General features: G+C 61.3%; 1 protein-coding gene across 1 annotated transcript in view; it reads left to right on the top strand.

The window, feature by feature from the left end:
• Positions 1 to 18,248, top strand: part of DNAH17 (dynein axonemal heavy chain 17) — a 123,522-nt gene that overhangs the window by 58,703 nt on the left and 46,571 nt on the right. The window contains exons 25-45 of the mRNA XM_034641543.1: positions 730 to 899; positions 1,458 to 1,680; positions 3,046 to 3,162; positions 3,247 to 3,333; positions 4,581 to 4,733; positions 6,333 to 6,581; positions 6,796 to 6,918; positions 8,339 to 8,686; positions 8,784 to 8,875; positions 9,180 to 9,306; positions 9,937 to 10,089; positions 11,260 to 11,385; positions 11,490 to 11,597; positions 12,146 to 12,277; positions 12,570 to 12,730; positions 13,034 to 13,190; positions 14,291 to 14,395; positions 16,330 to 16,487; positions 16,932 to 17,070; positions 17,248 to 17,475; positions 17,880 to 18,017. Coding sequence (XP_034497434.1) covers positions 730 to 899; positions 1,458 to 1,680; positions 3,046 to 3,162; positions 3,247 to 3,333; positions 4,581 to 4,733; positions 6,333 to 6,581; positions 6,796 to 6,918; positions 8,339 to 8,686; positions 8,784 to 8,875; positions 9,180 to 9,306; positions 9,937 to 10,089; positions 11,260 to 11,385; positions 11,490 to 11,597; positions 12,146 to 12,277; positions 12,570 to 12,730; positions 13,034 to 13,190; positions 14,291 to 14,395; positions 16,330 to 16,487; positions 16,932 to 17,070; positions 17,248 to 17,475; positions 17,880 to 18,017 — 3,294 coding nt within the window. The remainder of the gene's footprint in view (positions 1 to 729; positions 900 to 1,457; positions 1,681 to 3,045; positions 3,163 to 3,246; positions 3,334 to 4,580; positions 4,734 to 6,332; positions 6,582 to 6,795; positions 6,919 to 8,338; positions 8,687 to 8,783; positions 8,876 to 9,179; positions 9,307 to 9,936; positions 10,090 to 11,259; positions 11,386 to 11,489; positions 11,598 to 12,145; positions 12,278 to 12,569; positions 12,731 to 13,033; positions 13,191 to 14,290; positions 14,396 to 16,329; positions 16,488 to 16,931; positions 17,071 to 17,247; positions 17,476 to 17,879; positions 18,018 to 18,248) is intronic.

Raw genomic sequence — 18,248 nt, 5'->3', positions numbered from 1 at the left:
ACAGAGGGGAAGGTGGGATCCACAGCCTGCGTTGTGGTTTTCATGGGAAAGAACGGGCTTGGGATGGGCGAGTTGGAATCATGGACTCCAGGGTGTCTGGGTGGCCCCTCACTGTCTGGTCCCTGGCCCTGGGGTGATCGGGACAGGGCAATGTTGGCCCCAAGTGCGAAGAGGGCATTTGGGGTGCAGGCTCTGGGTCGGTTTGTATGTGAAAGATGGTCTCCCTGGGGAGTGGTCTGTTCTCTCTGGGAGTCCGCCAGCCCTGGGAGGGGCAGTCCCACCAGGTCCGCGAGGCCCCGGGCGCCGGAGCATGGGAAAGATAAAACACAAATCAACAATGACCACACACGCCTTCCCCCCTCCCCATGCGCGGTGAGAGAGAGACGCCCATGAGCAGAAGTGACGCACCCACGGGGGAGATGGGCGGGTGGGGGGACGGCTGGTGGAGCCGAGAGCCCCGAGGATGCAGAGCAGGGTGGAGAGGGCTGAGTTTGGGGCGCCCGGTGGCTGCCGTGACCACATTCACCTCTTGAGCTCCTCGCCTGGCCCTCAGAAGCCCTTGCCGGCCTCGCTGGATGCCATCCCTTTCCAACAGGCTGCCGGAGCTGGGGATGGGCTGCGGGGCTGCAGGGGTCCTGGGGGCGCTGAAGGAGGAGCAGCAGCAACCTGTAGGAAGGGCCGCCCTCCTCCCATGGCGGCCTGACGGTGAGCAGCCGCCGTGTTTTCCAGATCAATTCCTACGAGAAGCTGTACGAGGAGGTGTCCAAGCGCGAGAGCATCAAGGTGTTCAACGGCTGGCTCCAGTGTGACTGCCGCCCCTTCAGGCAGGCCCTGCTGAACAGCATCAAGCGCTGGAGCTTAATGTTCAAGCGACACCTGAGCGACCACGTCATCACCAGGTGGGTGCCGGCCCCACAGCCCCGCCCGCCGCCGCCCCGACCTTGACCTCGCCTGGGGGGAGAGCCGGAGGGATGCGCCTTTGCCTTCGTGCTGTCGGTGGGGCGCTCCTGCCGGGCAGGTGTGGGGGCGAAGGTCAGCGTTGAGGCCAGCAGCCCCCCCCCCGTCGAGGGTGGGTCCCAGTGGACAGCCGTTACCTGGCTGTGAGTGGACGCCCCGGGCTTCGCGGGACCCTACTCGCTGAGCACCTCGGTGTCTGGAGCCCCGAGGGCGGCAAGACAGCCTGACAGGTCGCCAGGGACTGGTGACCGCGCAGTCACGGGCCGCGAGGAGGGAGTCCAGGCAGGCTGAGTTCCGTCCGGGAGGCCAGTTGGAGTGGAGCTGGTGGGGCGTAGGGTGGGGGTCAAGAACAGGTGTCCTGAGGTGGTCAGGAGCTCTCCCTTGCTCAGCAGGGCCCCACAGTATAACTGGGGAGCCCCCGCTGCCGACTGCCTCCCCAGACAGACCTCACCCCCCACCGTGGAGGGTGGCACCCCTCACGGGGCCGTCTCATTCAACAGCCTGGCTGACCTAGAAGCCTTCATGAAAGTCGCCAGGACGGGCTTAACCAAGACCCTCAAGGAGGGAGATTACGATGGTCTCGTGGAGGTGATGGGTCATCTGATGAAGGTCAAGGAGAGGCAGGTGGCCACCGACAACATGTTTGAGCCCCTGAAGCAAACCATCGAGCTGCTCAAGACCTACGGGGAGGAGATACCGGAGGAGACACACGCGAAGCTGCAGGTGGACAGTGGCAGGGCACCGTGGCCCAGGGCAGGCCGGAGGGGGGCAGCCCAGTGCTGGGGGCTTGGGGGTGCTGTCCAGGGAAGGCAGGAGAGGAAGCCAGTCCAGTGCCGGGGGTGCCGTCTGGGGACGGTGGGGGGAAGCAGTCCGGTGCCGGGGGGGCCGTCTGGGGACGGTGGGGGGAAGCAGTCCGGTGCCAGGACCTTGCGACTGGAGTAGAGGCTGTGATGACTGGGGGACAAGGCCTGTCACATGGGACCTGCAGGATAGACCTCTTCCTGTGGATTCAGGAATCCCTGGGGAATGTCGAGGTGGAAGAAGGCTCCCTGCAGAGGAAGGGACGGTGAGGTGGGCTCTAAGGTTTAGCCAGTGGTCCCCACACCTGCCCCCAAGGACGGGTCAACCCTGGGTGCAGGGGACGGTGGACAGAAAGCAGAGTCAGCGGAGGCCCTGCGGAGGGCAGGGACACGGCAGTGAGGCCGAGGGAGGGGCTGGCTGCTGCGGGAGCTCCGTGACCTGGAAGGTCCGTGGGGCAGGGCTGGCCAAGGCAAGGTGGGAAGGAGGAGGGTCCAGGCTGCCTCTGACCGCACTTCACAGCTAATTTGGAAATAGAGCAGCTTTGTGCGCCAGCCGGGCTGGGGTTGGGAAGGATGAGGGGAAGAGTCCTGAAGCCACTGCCTAGCCACCCCCTGGAGGGTCCCCCTCATCCCTTTCTCCACTCTCTGCCCTGCTCTGGATCTGGGCCGAGACCCTGCAGCAGAGGGGGTGGTAGGAGTGCGGGGCAGGGAGGCAGGAGCCGGGAGGCACTACCTGGGGCCCTGCTATGGGGCCAGCGGCTGCCCCTGCCGCCCCTGCCACCCCTGCCGCCCCTGCTGCCCTGCCACCCCTGCCGCCCCTGCCGCCCTGCCACCCCTGCCCAGGCCCCAGCTGAGGGCTGAGATGTGAAGTGTGTGTGGCTGGGCCCAGGGGCAACTGGTGTGAAACGGGCTATTAGATGTACTGCCGCCCACAGAATGTTAGCTCATCAGAAAGGAAAAGGAAACCCGTGTCTTTCTTTTGTGGGCAAAGAATTCGTGGGCTGGGATTTTTTTTTCTTCAAAATATTTTATGATCAGAAGTCCAATATTTGCTCAAGTGTGGAGAAGTTTGAAAATACAAGAATTCATCTGATTGTTAAAGCCGTTCTGGAACAATTCTAAAAATGGGGACCAGGCTAGGGGTTGCCGCTGCTCCCGGGGCACCTGGGGGAGGCACACAGGACCCTCCATGCTACGTGTGCGACTCCCTGCGAGTCCGTGCTAGTTCACGGTAGACCGTTTCCAGAAGACAGGACACGGGATGGATCCCGGCCTTTGTCTGCTGCAGGAGCTGCCGGAGCAGTGGGCCAACACCAAGAAGCTGGCCGTCCAGGTGAAGCAGAACGTGGCGCCCCTCCAGGCCAACGAGGTCACCATCCTGCGGCGGAAGTGCCAGCAATTTGAGGTAATGCAGCCCCGGCGACAGGCAGACGCCCTCGGGGAGGCCGGGCTGCCACGGGGGAGGGTGACGCCGGTGCTTCTCCCGCAGCTCAAGCAGCAGGAGTTCAGAGAGAAGTTCCGGCGAGAAGCCCCGTTCAGCTTCACTGACCCCGACCCCTACAAGTCCCTGAATAAGGTAGGTCGTCCGAGGACCCCGAGGACCCCGGCGCCCTCCCAGCCTCTCCTCAAGCTCGTACCCTTGGCCACGAGGGGCCTAGGCTCGGGGCCGCGTGTGCGCACAGGGGTCCACGCACACCCCGGGGTCCCATCCCTGGTGGCCTCCCCGCTGTGGGGCGCTGCTCGGAGTGTGGCTCCAGACGGGGGTCACAGCCGTGGGAACATCCCCCCGGCCCGGCCATCCAGCCAGCCGCTCAGCCCCGCTGTACGTCGTTCATCCCCGGCTCCTTCTCACCCAGTGGCTCCCTGTCACCCGGACCGGCACTCAGTTCTCGTGCCTGCTGTCTTCCCTCCCTGGCCTCTATGTGTGGCCCATGGCCGAGCCTCACCACGTTCCCAATGTTAAGTCCACAACCAGCATCCAACGTGCAAATGCCACAGGGCTGGCCCCGAGAACCCTCTCACAGGGGAGTGTGTGGGGCGCGCGGGCGTGAGCACGAAGACCCCAAGGTGCCCGCTAGGGTCCCCCACACACGTGACCTTCCCCAGCCTCTGCTCTTCTCACACCGCTTCGAAGCCAGCATTCCCGAAGATCTCCCCGTTCTTCATGGTCATTTTCTCACATCCGCTCCCCGAGCCCAGCGGGCAGGCGCCGTCTCCCCCGGAGCCCCCGGGCCGGGCTGGGTTCTGCGGAGATGTGGCGCAAGCTTGTTTAGGAACCAGGTCCATGCGTGCCGAAGGCCTCTCGGAGCTGCCCACCCACACGGGGGACCCATCTTCACATCCCGCACGCGCGCGTGCACACACTCAACCCCGAAGTGCCCATGCTCACTCGCCTGGTTTGGAGTGACTCTTGCTTTCCTCCCCTTATCTAGACTGTTCTCATTTTCAAAGCAATCAGGCATTACCTCCCTAATGTTTAACAAGGTTAAAAAATGGGTTGAGAATTAAGCCACCCTGAACCTCTCAGGAGGAAATCAGGCATTCGTGCCGGGTCCCTTAAAGTCACTTCTCATGCCCGAACTCCCAAAGCTGGAGCGCCTGGCCCTGCGACCAGCAGCAGGGGGCGTTTGAAGGCGGGAGGCGGTGGGCGCTGCTCTCCCCGGCCAGGTAGATGGTTCCCCCCAAGTCGGTGCATGGGGTCAGAACACAGCACGGGGCCGGCGAGGACGCGGAGAAGGTGCACCGGCATGCGGTGGAGGGCAAGAGGGAGGCCAGCACTGAGCGTGAGCGGCGCTGTTTACTGCCTCCCTCGCCCGCCCCCAGCAACGAAAGAGTATCGCATCCATGGAGAGCACCATGGAGGCCCTGTGCAAGTCCGGGAGCCTGTTCGAAGTCACGGTCCCAGACTACAAGCAGCTTAAAGCCTGTCACAAAGAGGTCCGCCTGCTGAAGGAGCTCTGGGACATGATCGTCATGGTGAGGGCGATGGCAGGCATCCGGCCTGGGCAGGGCGGGCCAGGTCTGCGGGGACCAGGGCGGGGGGGGGCGAGGGGACTGCTCCCACTAGCCTTCTGCCGCTAGGATGCCGCCGCGCGTCTGACCAAGACACCCACTCCTCCTGGAAAGGAGGATAGCGCACGAGCCCCCGTCGGCTTCTGCTGGCCGCTCCTCCCGGCTCCCCCTTCTCCGGAGAGATGTCAGCTTTTCCCTCCTCTCCTCTCAAACGAACTGCAGGGTCTCTGTCAAATCCTCCCCCCTCCAAGACAAACCGTTAGACTTACACAGAACCGGGTTTCTCTGTGAGCTACTCTAGGGGGGATTGCCCTCCCGGCGTTGACCGGGGTTCTCCAAGCCACGGAAGCATGCTCCGTCTCTCCGTTTGTCCTATTTTTCTGTACATCATAGTAAAATGTTGAACGTGTCTTCGTTCTGCCCACACTGAGCCTCCACCCCTCTTACAGAGGGGAAAGAGTCTCTGCAGTCAGAGGCAACCACTCCTAGAGGCAGAGGACAGACGAGCCTCTTGACGGTAACTTCCTCACTCTGAGCTGACCTCGGGTCTCTTGTGTGTGACGGACATTCTGGAACAGAGTTGGGAAAGCCAGAAGGGACAGGTGGCTGCCCATCCCCTGGATAAACAATGGTCCGCACAGACTATAAAGCCCACGTTTCCCAGGACGTGACAGTAAGCATTGACGGCCAGAGTATTTAAGGAAAACCCTCCAAAACAAAGCTCCCAGGACAGTTTTATGGCAACAGGACACAGAATAAGCTTGAACCTCAAACGGCCGCTGATTCAGTGCCGGCGGGGGGTTAAGGTGTCCTGTCTCCGCATCTTCCAGGCTGGTCTCCTGTAAACAGCCACAGCTCTCTGTCTTTATGCAACCAGTCGGCTTGTGCAGGCCCGGCCTCCGGGCCTCGAGCGTCTGTGCCAACAACCTCATTCCACCCATCCCAGCTTCACAGCCGTCTCCAGCCCGCACCAAGCTGAAGACTGCAGGCTTTGTGGCCTCCGTCTCCACTGTTGGTGGGGTTCTTCCCGGGGAGATTCTGTGTCCTCAAGCGGCTTGTAGCACCCGGTCATCCACCAGTATAAGCTCGGTTACTCTGCGCTAACAGCCCTAAGAGGACCTCCGTGTAGTTCCCCACACGAGTGTATCTCTCTTTCATGCAAAGTCCACTCGCCGGTTCCAGGTCGCTCCAGGCCGTGTAGCCGCGTGCGTTTCCGTGATTGCCAAGGCCGACAGAGCTGCGAGTCGAGCTCTGGCAATTAAGTGCTCTCTGCCGCAAAGTGCCGGGCATCACTCACGTTTCCCCGGTCGAGGCAGGTCCCACGGCCCCACCAAGGCAGAGAGGGGCCTGGGGCCTGGTGAGCGGTAGCGGCGCCCTCCACAGGGTTCTGCTGAAACAGAGTCGACCTGTGGACTTTGGAGTTGTATCTTTACAACTGGGCTTCCCCCTTGTGTCCGTCCACCTTACGGCCCTCTGTTGGCAGCCCTGCGTATTCCCCAGGAGCCGGGGCAGGAAGGGGGTGCGGACGTCTTCCCCCACCCCCAGTGAGTGTTTCCCCCTCAGGTGAACACCAGCATCGACAACTGGAAGACCACCAAGTGGAAAGATATCAACGTTGAGCAGATGGACATCGACTGTAAGAAGTTTGCCAAAGATGTGCGGTCTCTGGACAAGGAGACGAAGAGCTGGGACGCGTTCGTGGGGCTGGACAACACCGTGAAGAGCATGATCGCGTCCCTGCGCGCCGCGAGCGAGCTGCAGAACCCCGCCATCCGGGACCGCCACTGGCAGCAGCTCATGCAGGCCACCCAGGTACTGGCCCTGGCGGCCGGCCGGCCTCGCCGTGGGTGAAAGGCCAGTCTGTCCGAAGTATCTCACCCACGTCACCGAGCCAGTCAGTGGTGACACGGGCTTCCACCCGCTCCCTCCGTAGCCCGGAGCTCTCACCACCCTGCCTCTCCGCAAAGGACGGAGCTGTCTGTCCGGCACAGATGACCTGGCTGGAACATGCCTGTTTCCCCCGCAGGTGAAATTTGAAATGTCAGATGAGACCACCCTGGCAGACCTACTGCAGCTGAACCTTCACAAATGCGAGGACGAGGTCCGGAATATCGTTGACAAGGCTGTGAAAGAGTCTGCGATGGAAAAGGTATTTTTTTTTTTCCAAAAATGTGTCCTGTGTGGGGTGGTGCTGAAGCAGACCCACAGCCCAGCGCCTACGAGCGTCTCGTCTCACATGGGGCCCGCCGGTCACCTAACACGAATACGAAGTTTGGCGGGCTTGCCCTTAACCGACGGGTGATGGAAATCTTGTAAAAAATTTCCAGAATCTTTTACTGGAAAAACGATCCCCCCGGCTCTGGCCCTGTCTCCTGCGTGTGACAGGATGCACATTTAAAACCGTCCTGAGCGCTCCCCTCTCGTGGAGCACCTTGTCTGTGACATTGGAGAAGAGGCTGAAGGAGGGGAGGCGGGAGAACTGGCCGTGAGGACGGACGATGAGCCACCCGCCGGGACAGTCCCAGGACGCAGGGAAGCTCGGGGGGGCTCCTTCTGCAATTCAGATCTCTGTCCTCACCTGTCCGGTGAGTGGGAGGTGTCACATTTTGCCTTTCTTCCCCTTTTCTAAAAAACTAGAATTTATTTATTTGTCAGAGAGCATCAGAGGGGCAGAGGGAGAAGCAGGCTCGGAGTCCTGACGTGGGGCTCGATCCCAGGACCCTGGGATCATGACCTGAGCCGAAGGCAGACACTTAACTGACTGAGCAGCCCAGGCGCCCCATTTCCCCTTTTTTGCCAAACAGCTTTATTGAGCTATAATTCACATACCATACCATTCACCCATTTAACGTGCACAATTCAGTGGCTTTCAGCGTATCCACGGGTGTGTGTGACCATCACATGGTATAATTATTCAATGTTAGAACGTTTTCACCAACTGCAAAAGCCATTCCTTCTAGAAACCCCCCATCTTCCCGTACGTCCCCGTCCCACCTTGCAGCCACCGCTAACCCACTTTCTTGTCCCTACGGATTTCCCTGTTCTAGACGTTTCATGTAAACAGAAGCACACATGCCATGGCCTTGTCTGCCCGGCTTCTTTGACTTGGCGTGATGTCGTCAAGGTCCTTCCATGTGGGAGCCTAAGTCAGAGCTCCATTCCTCTTTGTGGCTGAATGGCTTTCTGGTGGTCTGTCCATTGGGTCTGTTCATCTGCTGACGGACTCTCGGGTCGTTTCTACCTTTTGGCAGCTGTCAATGATGTTGGTAGGGAGGCGCCTGGGTGGCGCAGTCGTTAAGCGTCTGCCTTTGGCTCAGGGTGTGATCCCAGCGTTCTGGGATCGAGCCCCACATCAGGCTCCTCCGCTATGAGCCTGCTTCTTCCTCTCCCACTCCCCCTGCTTGTGTTCCCTCTCTCACTGGCTGTCTCTCTCTGTGTCGAATAAATAAATAAAATCTTTTAAAAAAATGATATTGGTAGGAACGTTCTTAGAGCAGGGCTCCATTCCGGGTCCTTCTCAGCCCCTCACACCCGCTGCCAAGTGATGTGGTTTCCGTGTCCCCCGAAAGGTGTTGAAAGCCCTGGATGCCACGTGGTCCACCATGGAGTTCGAGCACAAGCCACACCCACGCACGGGCACCATGATGCTCGAGTTGGACGAGATGCTGGTGGAGACCCTGGAAGACAACCAGGTGCAGCTGCAGAACCTGATGGCGTCCAAGCACCTGTCCCACTTCCTGAAGGAGGTGACGAGCTGGCAGCAGAAGCTGTCCACGGCGGACTCCGTCATCTCCATCTGGTTTGAGGTCCAGAGGACCTGGAGCCACCTGGAGAGCATCTTCATCGGTTCTGAGGACATTCGCGCCCAGCTGCCGGAGGACTCCAGACGCTTTGATGACATTGACATGGAGTTCAAGGTGCGCGTGGCCCTCCGCCTCCCTCTGGGCATTTTCAGAACCAGTGATGCTGGAGAGCGTGCGGCCACTAACGCCCTGGGGGCCCATCTCCTCCCAGGCCCTGATGGAAGAGGCGGTGAAAACACCCAACGTGGTAGAGGCCACCAACCAGCCTGGTCTCTACGACAAACTGGAGAATCTGAAGAAGAGGTGGGTCCCCGCGCCTGGCCAGCTGAGCGGCGTCCTGGTGGCAGGGACCTGAGCCATCAGCCCGCCACCCAGCGCAGGGCAAACTCTCGTCGCTGGGAGCTGGTACTCCGGGCTTCGAGGTGCCACGCTGGCCACTCGGCGTGTCCTCAGCTTCAGAGGGACGCCCACATGCTGGGTCAGGTTCCAGAGGCTGAATCAAACGGGGGCTGCAAACAACAGACTGGGCGTCTCCGGGGCTGCTGTCCGGCGCGGGCGGGATGGGCTGCAGAAGGCCTCGACGGCCCCATTTCCTCCCTCCTCCTAGCTTGGCTGTGTGCGAAAAGGCGTTGGCGGAATATTTAGAGACAAAAAGACTGGCTTTCCCAAGGTTCTACTTTGTCTCGTCGGCCGACCTCCTGGACATCCTCTCCAACGGAAATGACCCCGTGGAGGTAGGTGGGGCCTGGCATTCCGAAGGCGGCTGTGTGTTTGCCCCCCGTCTGGGTGGCCCAGGCCGGTTGGAGGCATGTGTGCTTGGAGATCCCTGGACCACCTCCACAAGGTCAACCAAGCCAGAAACTGCAGGGGCCCGGCCATAACAGAGAGCCCCCTTGCCTCGTTTTTCTCATCTGGAAAAATGGGTCAGATGCCAGGGGCTTGGCACGACGCTATTTCTGGGAGACAGCCCGCTCGCTAGGTGGACGCTGGCTCATTCTGACAGATCCGGGGACCCAGGAGCCAAGAGGAGACGTTTCCTCGAGACTCTACTGAAAAGAGAGAGGGCTTAACTAACTAGGTGAAGGGAAAACACTATATTTTAGGAAAAGGGTCCTGTCACCTTCAGACCTTTGTCTCTGAGGGCCAAATCTCCAGGCTTGTCTCCGAGTCCCCCCTCAGAGCCATTGGGCTAGGCCCTTGGTTGGTTAAGCGCGTAATTTAGTTAACACCAATCAGAGAAGGGGGTGGGTATTTCCAAAAATCAGAAAGACACTTACACCGCCCAAGGAAAACCAGGCTGCGCCTGCGCCCCCTCCAAAGCCCCGGGTTCCGCGACCCCATGTCTGCCCCCGCCCCCACCCCAGGTGAGCCGCCACCTGGCCAAGCTCTTCGACAGCCTGTGTAAACTCAAGTTTCGCCTCGACGCTGACGAGAAGCCTCTCAAGTTGGGCCTGGGGATGTTCAGCAAGGAGGACGAGTACGTGGACTTCGACCAGGAGTGTGACCTCTCGGGGCAGGTGAGTGCTGGGGCACATCCAGGGCGGACCGCTCGCTCCCCCGGCCACCCAGCCGGGACTGTCCCTCGCTCCAGCAAGCACTCCAACAGCTTCCGTAGAGAATTTCCAGCGTGGCCTGACCCGCACAGTGTGGGATGCATCTTGAGAACAAACGGAGAGAGGAGGAGGGCTGGGGAGAGGTTTATGGATCCCGAAGTGCTGTCTGGGTCTTGCCAAGGGACTGCCTTGAGGGGCCCCCACACACCTGAACCACCTCGTTCTGATCCCTGTTCAGAATAATTGGCTCTGGGGCTTCGGCTACCAGAGAGGTCTCCTCACCTCGGGGGGCCCCGTTCCCGTCCCCAGCCACCCGCGAGGCAGCCTTCTGGCTGCCGACACCAAGCGTCCCCGCGGCCCCTCTCCCCCCATCTCACCGCCCAACTCAGCAACCAAATCAACTTCGACATTTATCCTAAGTGAAATGTAATTTGGAGAAAAGTCAGCTGGGGAAAAAAGAGGAAAACCTCACGCGAGAAAACGAGCTTCAGAAACGTGGACCCGGAGCTCCTGGCCGGTTACTTCGCACGGACGGGGTTGGTGGGGGCCGGGCGAGACCCCGTCATCACGGTGGGTTCAGACCCGCTTCCTGCGCTTGGCTCCCGCAGACACAACCACGGGCTCTGTTTACCAAGCCGATCGTCCCGTTTGGATCTTCCCCCAACCCGTAATGGCTAGTTGAGGGTTTGTATTTTAAAATACAGAGAAGGCTTGTCTGCACATAAAATACAAAGGAGGTTTGTCCTGTGTGACCTTCTTGGACCCTGAAACCAGGCACCTGAGGAGCCGCCAGAACCCGCCGGGGACTCGAGAGGACAGACGCCGCGTCTGCCAACATCAGCGGCGTCTCAGGGGATCGGACGTAGCCCGGCTTCTCTTCTAGAATTTTCTCTGGATCCCCTCCCTGTCCGTCTAGAAATAGCGTGCTCACCTGAACGCCCAATGCAGCAAGTCTTGGAGGGGACACGCCCAGGCATCCCAACCCTGTTTGTTAAGTGGATCATTCTTACCGCTCTACAAAGACCTTGACTCTTCCACCCCTGGGATGACAGTGAGGGCAAATTAATGACAAAGCAAATCTTTGGAAGTCGCCGCACTCCGGGCCTGTCCGGTCACGGTGGCTCCCATCCGCAGGTAGAAGTGTGGCTGAACCGGGTGCTGGACCGCATGTGTGCTACTCTGCGACACGAAATTCCAGAAGCCGTGGTAACTTATGAGGAAAAGCCGAGGGAGCAGTGGATCTTCGATTATCCGGCCCAGGTCCGGGGTGGGGGCGGGGGTACGCTCAGGGGAGGGGCGGATCTGCTGTATCCGGGGTGACGCTCACGGTGCGGGGGCGCCGGCGCACGCCCGTCTGTTTGCAGATTGCGCTCACGTGCACGCAGATCTGGTGGACCACCGAGGTGGGCCTGGCGTTCGCGAGGCTGGAGGAAGGCTATGAAAACGCCATCAAAGATTACAACAAAAAGCAGGTGCGTGGTCCCGCGTGCTGTTGGAAGCTGCCGGGAGACTCCTGGAGGCCTCTTCTCTGCGGCCGTGCCTCTTGGGGGGCGAGGGGGGGAGGTGCCCTTTCTGTCGGTCGAAAGCGGCCAAACCTTGGCAACCCCCCGGTGGTTCTGCCCAGAGGTAACCACTTGGGAAACACACTTTAATTTTTTTGTCTGGAAGTCAGCAAATCGTCAATTTGCGTGCATATTGTGGACTTATATGTAAATACTGTAGAAACTTTCTGCGTGGCTTTAAAAATCCCCTGTTCTTACTTACTACCCCCCTCTTCCCGTGGCGTTGGACTCTCTCACTCGACACCATTTCCGGAGGCTCCGTGGTATTGCACCAGGGGCCGCTGTGCCGCTCACCCCACCCCCAGCTGGGGGATGCTGAGAACTTTCTCCGTGCTTCGTTTTTGTAAACGAGAGCACGGTGGTCTCCCCTACCCGACCGCGCGCCCGGGACCCGCACAGCGGGGGGCGGGAGGGCGGCAGGCCCCGGTGCCCCAGCCCAGGCGCCTCTGCTCCTGCAGATCGGTCAGCTGAACGCGCTCATCACGCTGCTCATCGGAAGCCTCAGCGCGGGCGACAGGATGAAGGTCATGACCGTCTGCACCATCGACGTGCACGCCCGGGACGTGGTCGCCAAAATGATCGCCGCCAAGGCACGGGCGCCGCGAGGGTGGGGAACCGGGGTGGGAGCTGGTGTTCGGGGACTCCAGCCCCCGTTAGTGCCTCTTCCCGGTGGGGGGGGACTCTATTCCTGGCAGCGGCCCTCCCCCCACCCCCCTCGCTAAAACTCAGCCCTGGGGAGCAGTGGGAGGGGCCATCCCATGGGAGGGCCGCTCCTCAGCAGGATTCGGGCAGGGGCAGCACTGGGGTGGACGCGGGTCCTGGGGGAGGAACAGAGGGACTTCCCGGGTGGGTCCGGCTCCTACAGACCGCCGCCTCCTGCAGGTGGAGAGCTCCCAGGCCTTCACCTGGCAGTCCCAGCTCCGGCACCGCTGGGATGAAGAGAAGCGGCACTGCTTTGCCAACATCTGTGATGCCCAAATCCAGTACTCCTACGAATACCTGGGCAACACGCCGCGGCTCGTCATCACCCCGCTCACGGACAGGTGAGGGCGAGCGCCAGCTGCCACCCGCAGAGGGTCGGGCAGCCAGCCCCGGGTGCCGTGTGCTTACTGGATCACTGCGACGCTAGCTCTGTGGTCTTGGGGGAGTTGCTCAACCTGTCTGAGGGCCTGCAAAGTGGGGGTGCCGTTTTCGACTCCATCTCACGGACTTCCCCGGCCTGTCCCTTTTGTGCCTCCCTGGTGCCAAGTGGATGTCACCTGGACACGGCAAGCTGACGCTACCATGAAAGGGAAGGGGGTGGCCGTGGGGTCACCGCACTCGGGATAATCAGAGGTCCCTTGCAGATGCTACATAACCCTGACCCAGTCCCTGCACCTGATCATGGGCGGGGCCCCAGCTGGCCCTGCCGGGACCGGCAAGACAGAGACGACCAAGGATCTGGGCAGGGCCCTGGGCACCATGGTGTACGTCTTCAACTGCTCAGAGCAAATGGACTACAAGGTGCGTTCCAAGCCTGGAGGGGACCAGAGGCCCCTGTGGGGACCACACACCGCATCCCCCGGGCCCCAAACGTGTTCTAGATGTCTGGACACTGCAGGCCCAAGCGGGGGAGGAGGCAGCAGGCTCCCCGTCTGCTGACAGTCTCTGCCCTGCGGTCCGGCTGAGCAGCTGCATCCCTCCCAGGAACCCGGGGCCCCGTGGAGGTGACACACATGTCCAGAAGAGGCTCCCAGGGTCAACACACAGAGCCCCAAATGTCCTGTCCCGCCCTTGGAGGTCACCTCCTCCCAGCCTCCATTCCAAGCTCTCTCCGGGCGACTGGAGTGAGGGTCTCAGTCACGGTTCAGCATGGGGCTTTGGGGTAAAAGTGAGTCCAGGCAGGCGGAGGAGGGGAGCCAGGGGACAGGCCAGGCCCCAGCAGTCCCTGGAGAGTGTGCAGCGTGCTGTCCTCCTGAGGCCCAGCAGAGCAGCCTCTGTGGAAAGGAGCCTGGGCCCTCGGTCCCCTCCTGGCCCGTATTTCAGCCCCAAGGCCCAGCCCTTCCGAGGTTGAGGTGGGGCCAGCTGCCCTCCTCCCGCTCGAGGCCACAGACCACACCAGCCCCTGGACTTCAGAGAAGCATCCCAGCAGCACTCTAACACCCACCTGGAATGCCACACAGAGACCCCGAAGAGTTCTCATCCCCCAGCTGAGCACTGGAGAGACACAAACATCTAGAAGAAAATCTGACATGCGTGCCCACCCCCCATCTTAGAGAGTGCACCCACCCCCTCCCTTGAGTGCAAGGAAAAAAACTGCAGGGCCTGCATTTTACACGAATGCACTCGTCCAGCTTGGGGGCCAGGGAAGCCCCCACCCCAGGGAGGTCACGGGGCAAGGCCGGGCTCTTCCTGGCAGCCAGCCCTCCATGGCATGAACCGCTCCTGAAGAGTGGGTGCTGGCCTGCTAGCCTCCCCCAGGCCCCGGAGCTCCCCAGCCTGACCCTCAGTCAGTGGAACGTGAACAGGATTGTGACCCAGCAGAAGGGGCAGGTGGGGGGCTCCTGGCAGGACTCGGGCCGGCCCTCTTAGTCTCTTCCTCTCTCTCATCTCATCCTTCCTAGTCCTGTGGAAACATCTACAAGGGCCTAGCTCAGACTGGAGCGTGGGGCTGCTTCGATGAATTTAACCGAATCTCGGTGGAGGTCTTGTCCGTGATCGCTGTGCAGGTAGGGTCCTGCCTGTGGTCTGCGGGTCACGTAGGGGCTGGGGCTGGTCACCTCTCATGTCACCTCCTACACCAGGCAGTCCGTTCAGCCCCACGACCCTCCTTGCCTGTCCCCAGTGCACCGTGCAATGAGGGGTGGTGTGGCACGGAGGTGAGAGACCCCAGCCCTGTCCTTCAGGGGCCCAGAGTCTGGGCGGGCACACAGAAGAACCGGATACAGCAGCGTAGGTGTAACCAGCGACATGTGAGGGGATAATTCGTTCTGCTGGGAGGACAAGGACAGAGGTTACAGGTGTCAGTAAAGGATGCATTGGACAGTGGTGCTGGGAGAAAGACAGGGAGGAGGTGGGGAGAGAAGGAAGGGAGGGAGGAAACATGCCCCTGTGCTTCAGGAGTGAACAGTGGGGAGGCTGGTTCGCGGTGGCCACAGGATTCTCACGGGGACAGCCCTGTGCCGCACGGCCCCTAGCTGCTTGCAAGATGCCTGTGCGCCCGGCCCACACACTGCGGAGCGTTCCTACATTGTATACGAACCCTCCGGAAACTACGCGTGCCGTACGTGAGAACCACGGGGCTCTCTCCGGGGAGCCAGGGCCAGCTCAAGGTCCAGAATCAACTTGGGTATTCCAGAAGGACCTGGAGGTCAGGCCCGTGCTGGTGCTGGGACCCTTCTTCCCACTGGCACAGTGGAGAGAGAAGCAGGCAGCAGCTCCCCGCAGCCCTAGCCTCTGGCCCACGTGGGAGGCTTCAGACAGAGCCCGGGAAGCCGAGCTGAAACCGCCACTCAGGACCCAAACCTGGGCATAGAGCCTGCCCTGAACCTACTCACTGGACCCGCAGACCACAGGCAGGAACCTACTCACTTGGCAGTGACTTCAGGCCTTCCTAATCTGTAAAATGGCTTCGAGGACGCGGGTTTGCTGGCAGGATTCAAGGTGAAAGCAGGTGGCCGGCATCCTCCACACTGTTAGCCTCCTGACATGGAGCTGTCCCTGAGCCCTGGGCTGGAGCCCCGTAAGGCAAAGCGAGAATGAAGGCCGCTGTCTTGGGGTCCCCGCCCCCACCAGTGCAGCAACAGAGTTACTGCCCCACCCCCAAAGTCGGTAAAGGGACCCCAGCCTGTTTTTTTGACTCGAATGGACCATTAAGTCCATCCTGGGCCAGGATGCTAGGAGAGGCTACGCACAGAGGGGAGGGAGCGAAGAAGCTAAGGTGTGCCGCCCCAGCCGCCAGCCGCCAGCCATGGGCCTGGGGAGCCCTGCCCGCCGACCAGCCAGGGAGGAAAGGTCAGGCCCCGGGGCCGGAGTTTTGCCCAGAAGGCGGAGAGACGGTGACTTCAAGGCCGGCGATTGGAGGGTTCTAACCATGGTCGTCGGGCGCCCTCCAGTGGTGGCGCGCAGGCTTGCAGCCGCTCTGCAGGAGCTGCTGAGCCCGGAGATTTAGAATATACCCAGCGCCGTTTTTCTCAAAGACTGACGCGGAGGAGGCTGCTAACGAGTCCTCCCACGCGGCACCGCCAGAGCAGGAACGGGACACACAGAGCGGCCGGGAGGCGGAACACCACTCAGCAATGGTGCCGAACAAGCGGGGATGCCGCAGCGCCGCGGGGGCGGGGGGCCTCCTCCCCGGCGTTCCGCGGGGGGACCGGCGCTCAGCTCGCATGACATGCTGCACCATTCCACACAGCGGCATTCATCAAGCGGCAGAGTTACAGGAATTTGGAGCAGACCAGTGCTTGGGGGTGGTGGTGCAGGGGGAGGGGGTATGACTATAGAAGGGGGACAGGCAGGGTCCTCGCGGGGACGGCAGCGTCCAGAAAAGAAAAGCTAGCCCAGGAGTGTCCTTTGCAAGCGTGAGCCACGTGCTTCAACCCCAGTGAAGATCGGCCGTGGAAGCTGGTCATTCCCACACTGATACTCTGTGCCAACTGTTTAGGTAAAATGTGTCCAAGATGCAATTCGGGCCAAGAAAAAAACATTCAATTTCCTGGGAGAGATGATAAATCTCATCCCCACTGTGGGCCTTTTCATCACCATGAACCCCGGGTACGCGGGACGCACTGAGCTGCCTGAGAACTTGAAGGCCCTATTCAGGTGTGTGGGCAGAGGAGGGAGGAGGGGACCCTGAGCCAGAGCGAGCTGGGAGCGAGGGAGGGAGGCCAGGGAGACGAGGCTCCTGAGTTGGGGGGGTCTAGCAGGCAAGACCCCCCTAGAAAGTAGACAGTGATCTTCCTCTTCTGCCTTCCTGCGGGGGGGAAGGCCCTTGACCATGGAAGGTGAGGTTCAGAGAAGAGTCTGGAGAGCAGGGTAGGGTGTGGCACCAGCCCATGCAGGGGGCAGAGGGCAGAGGGCAGAGGGCACAGGGGCAGCTAGGGAGGGGGAGAGAGGATGGTGGATGCTGGGAACTCGCCCCCATGCCCCTGGAATCCTGATGCTGTGGGCTTCCTGGCACGGAAGGTGTGCACCTAGCTGGATGGGACGCGGGACTGTGGGAGGAAAGGGGAGAAGCCGGAGGCAGACCCCACTGATCTCCCTCAGGCCCTGCGCCATGGTCGTCCCCGACTTTGAACTGATATGTGAGATCATGCTGGTGGCCGAGGGCTTTCTGGAAGCCCGCCTGCTGGCCAGGAAGTTCATCACGCTCTACGCCTTGTGCAAAGAGCTCCTGTCGAAGCAGGTGTGTATCAGTGGTGTCTGGGGCCTGCGGAGCGGTGCGGGGGGGTGCCTTCCGGGCTGGCCTGGGGAAGCTTCCGTGTGCCCCCAGAGGCATGCCGGCTTTGGCCCCGATTGTCCCTAACGCAGTCAGAGTGTGAAGGCGTGCTCACACCCGCTCGTCCATGCCTCCTCTCCCCAGGATCATTATGACTGGGGCTTGCGAGCCATCAAGTCTGTGCTGGTGGTGGCCGGCTCCCTGAAGAGGGGGGACCCCAGCCGGGCAGAGGACCAGGTGCTCATGAGGGCACTGAGAGACTTCAACACCCCCAAAATCGTGACCGACGACCTGCCTGTGTTCATGGGGCTGATCGGGGACCTTTTCCCTGCCCTGGACGTGCCTCGGAAGCGGGACCTGAATTTTGAAAAGGTAGGTACTTCTGGGCCCTGGGGTCAGATCGGCACCTCGGTGGCAGGTGCAGCAGCGGGCAAGTGGCCGCGTCGGGCAGCTGGCGGTAGTCACACGTGCACAGCTCCCGCTGCTGTGAGAAACATGGGGAAGCCACAAACCGCCTTTCAGCCCCAGCCAGCACCTCTTTCTTTCGCTGCTGGGGGGGCGGGTCTCAGGAGGAACCGGGGGGGCCCCGGGGGACTTCAAGCAAACCCATTCCCTGCACAGAAGCTCAGTAGCATGACCGGCAGAACGTGGGGACACATCCACGCCAGAGGGCCGCTGCTGCCTTACAACGTCTCCCACGAAGCCCCCCCTCCTGGAAAGACTGCCCGGCCCTTGCACCCCGTGCCCAGCACCCCCTCCTGTGCACACCTCCCCAGATCATCAAGCAGAGCATCGTGGAGCTCAAGCTGCAGGCGGAAGACAGCTTTGTGCTGAAGGTCGTGCAGCTCGAGGAGCTGCTCCACGTGCGCCACTCGGTGTTTGTCATTGGGAACGCGGGCAGCGGCAAATCTCAGGCATGCCCCACTCTTGTCCACGCCGCGGTCCACCCTGAAGGCCCTGTAGGCTGCTAGAGGCTCAGCCTCTGCCACCTCCCCACGCCCCCGGGGGCAGGGGGCGGCAAGGAGCCACCACAGGACCCTGGTCCCACTGAGTCCCTTCTCCCAGGTTCTCCTCTCTTCCTGCTCCTTCCCCATGGACTCCAGCCACCTGGCCCTCTATGGCCGGCCCCCCACCCACCTTTCTGT

This window comes from Ailuropoda melanoleuca, chromosome 13 (genome assembly GCF_002007445.2).
Source record: "Ailuropoda melanoleuca isolate Jingjing chromosome 13, ASM200744v2, whole genome shotgun sequence".
Lineage (NCBI taxonomy): Eukaryota > Metazoa > Chordata > Mammalia > Carnivora > Ursidae > Ailuropoda > Ailuropoda melanoleuca.
The sequence above is the reverse complement of the archived record's forward strand: the minus strand, read 5'-3'. Positions and strand labels throughout refer to the sequence as shown.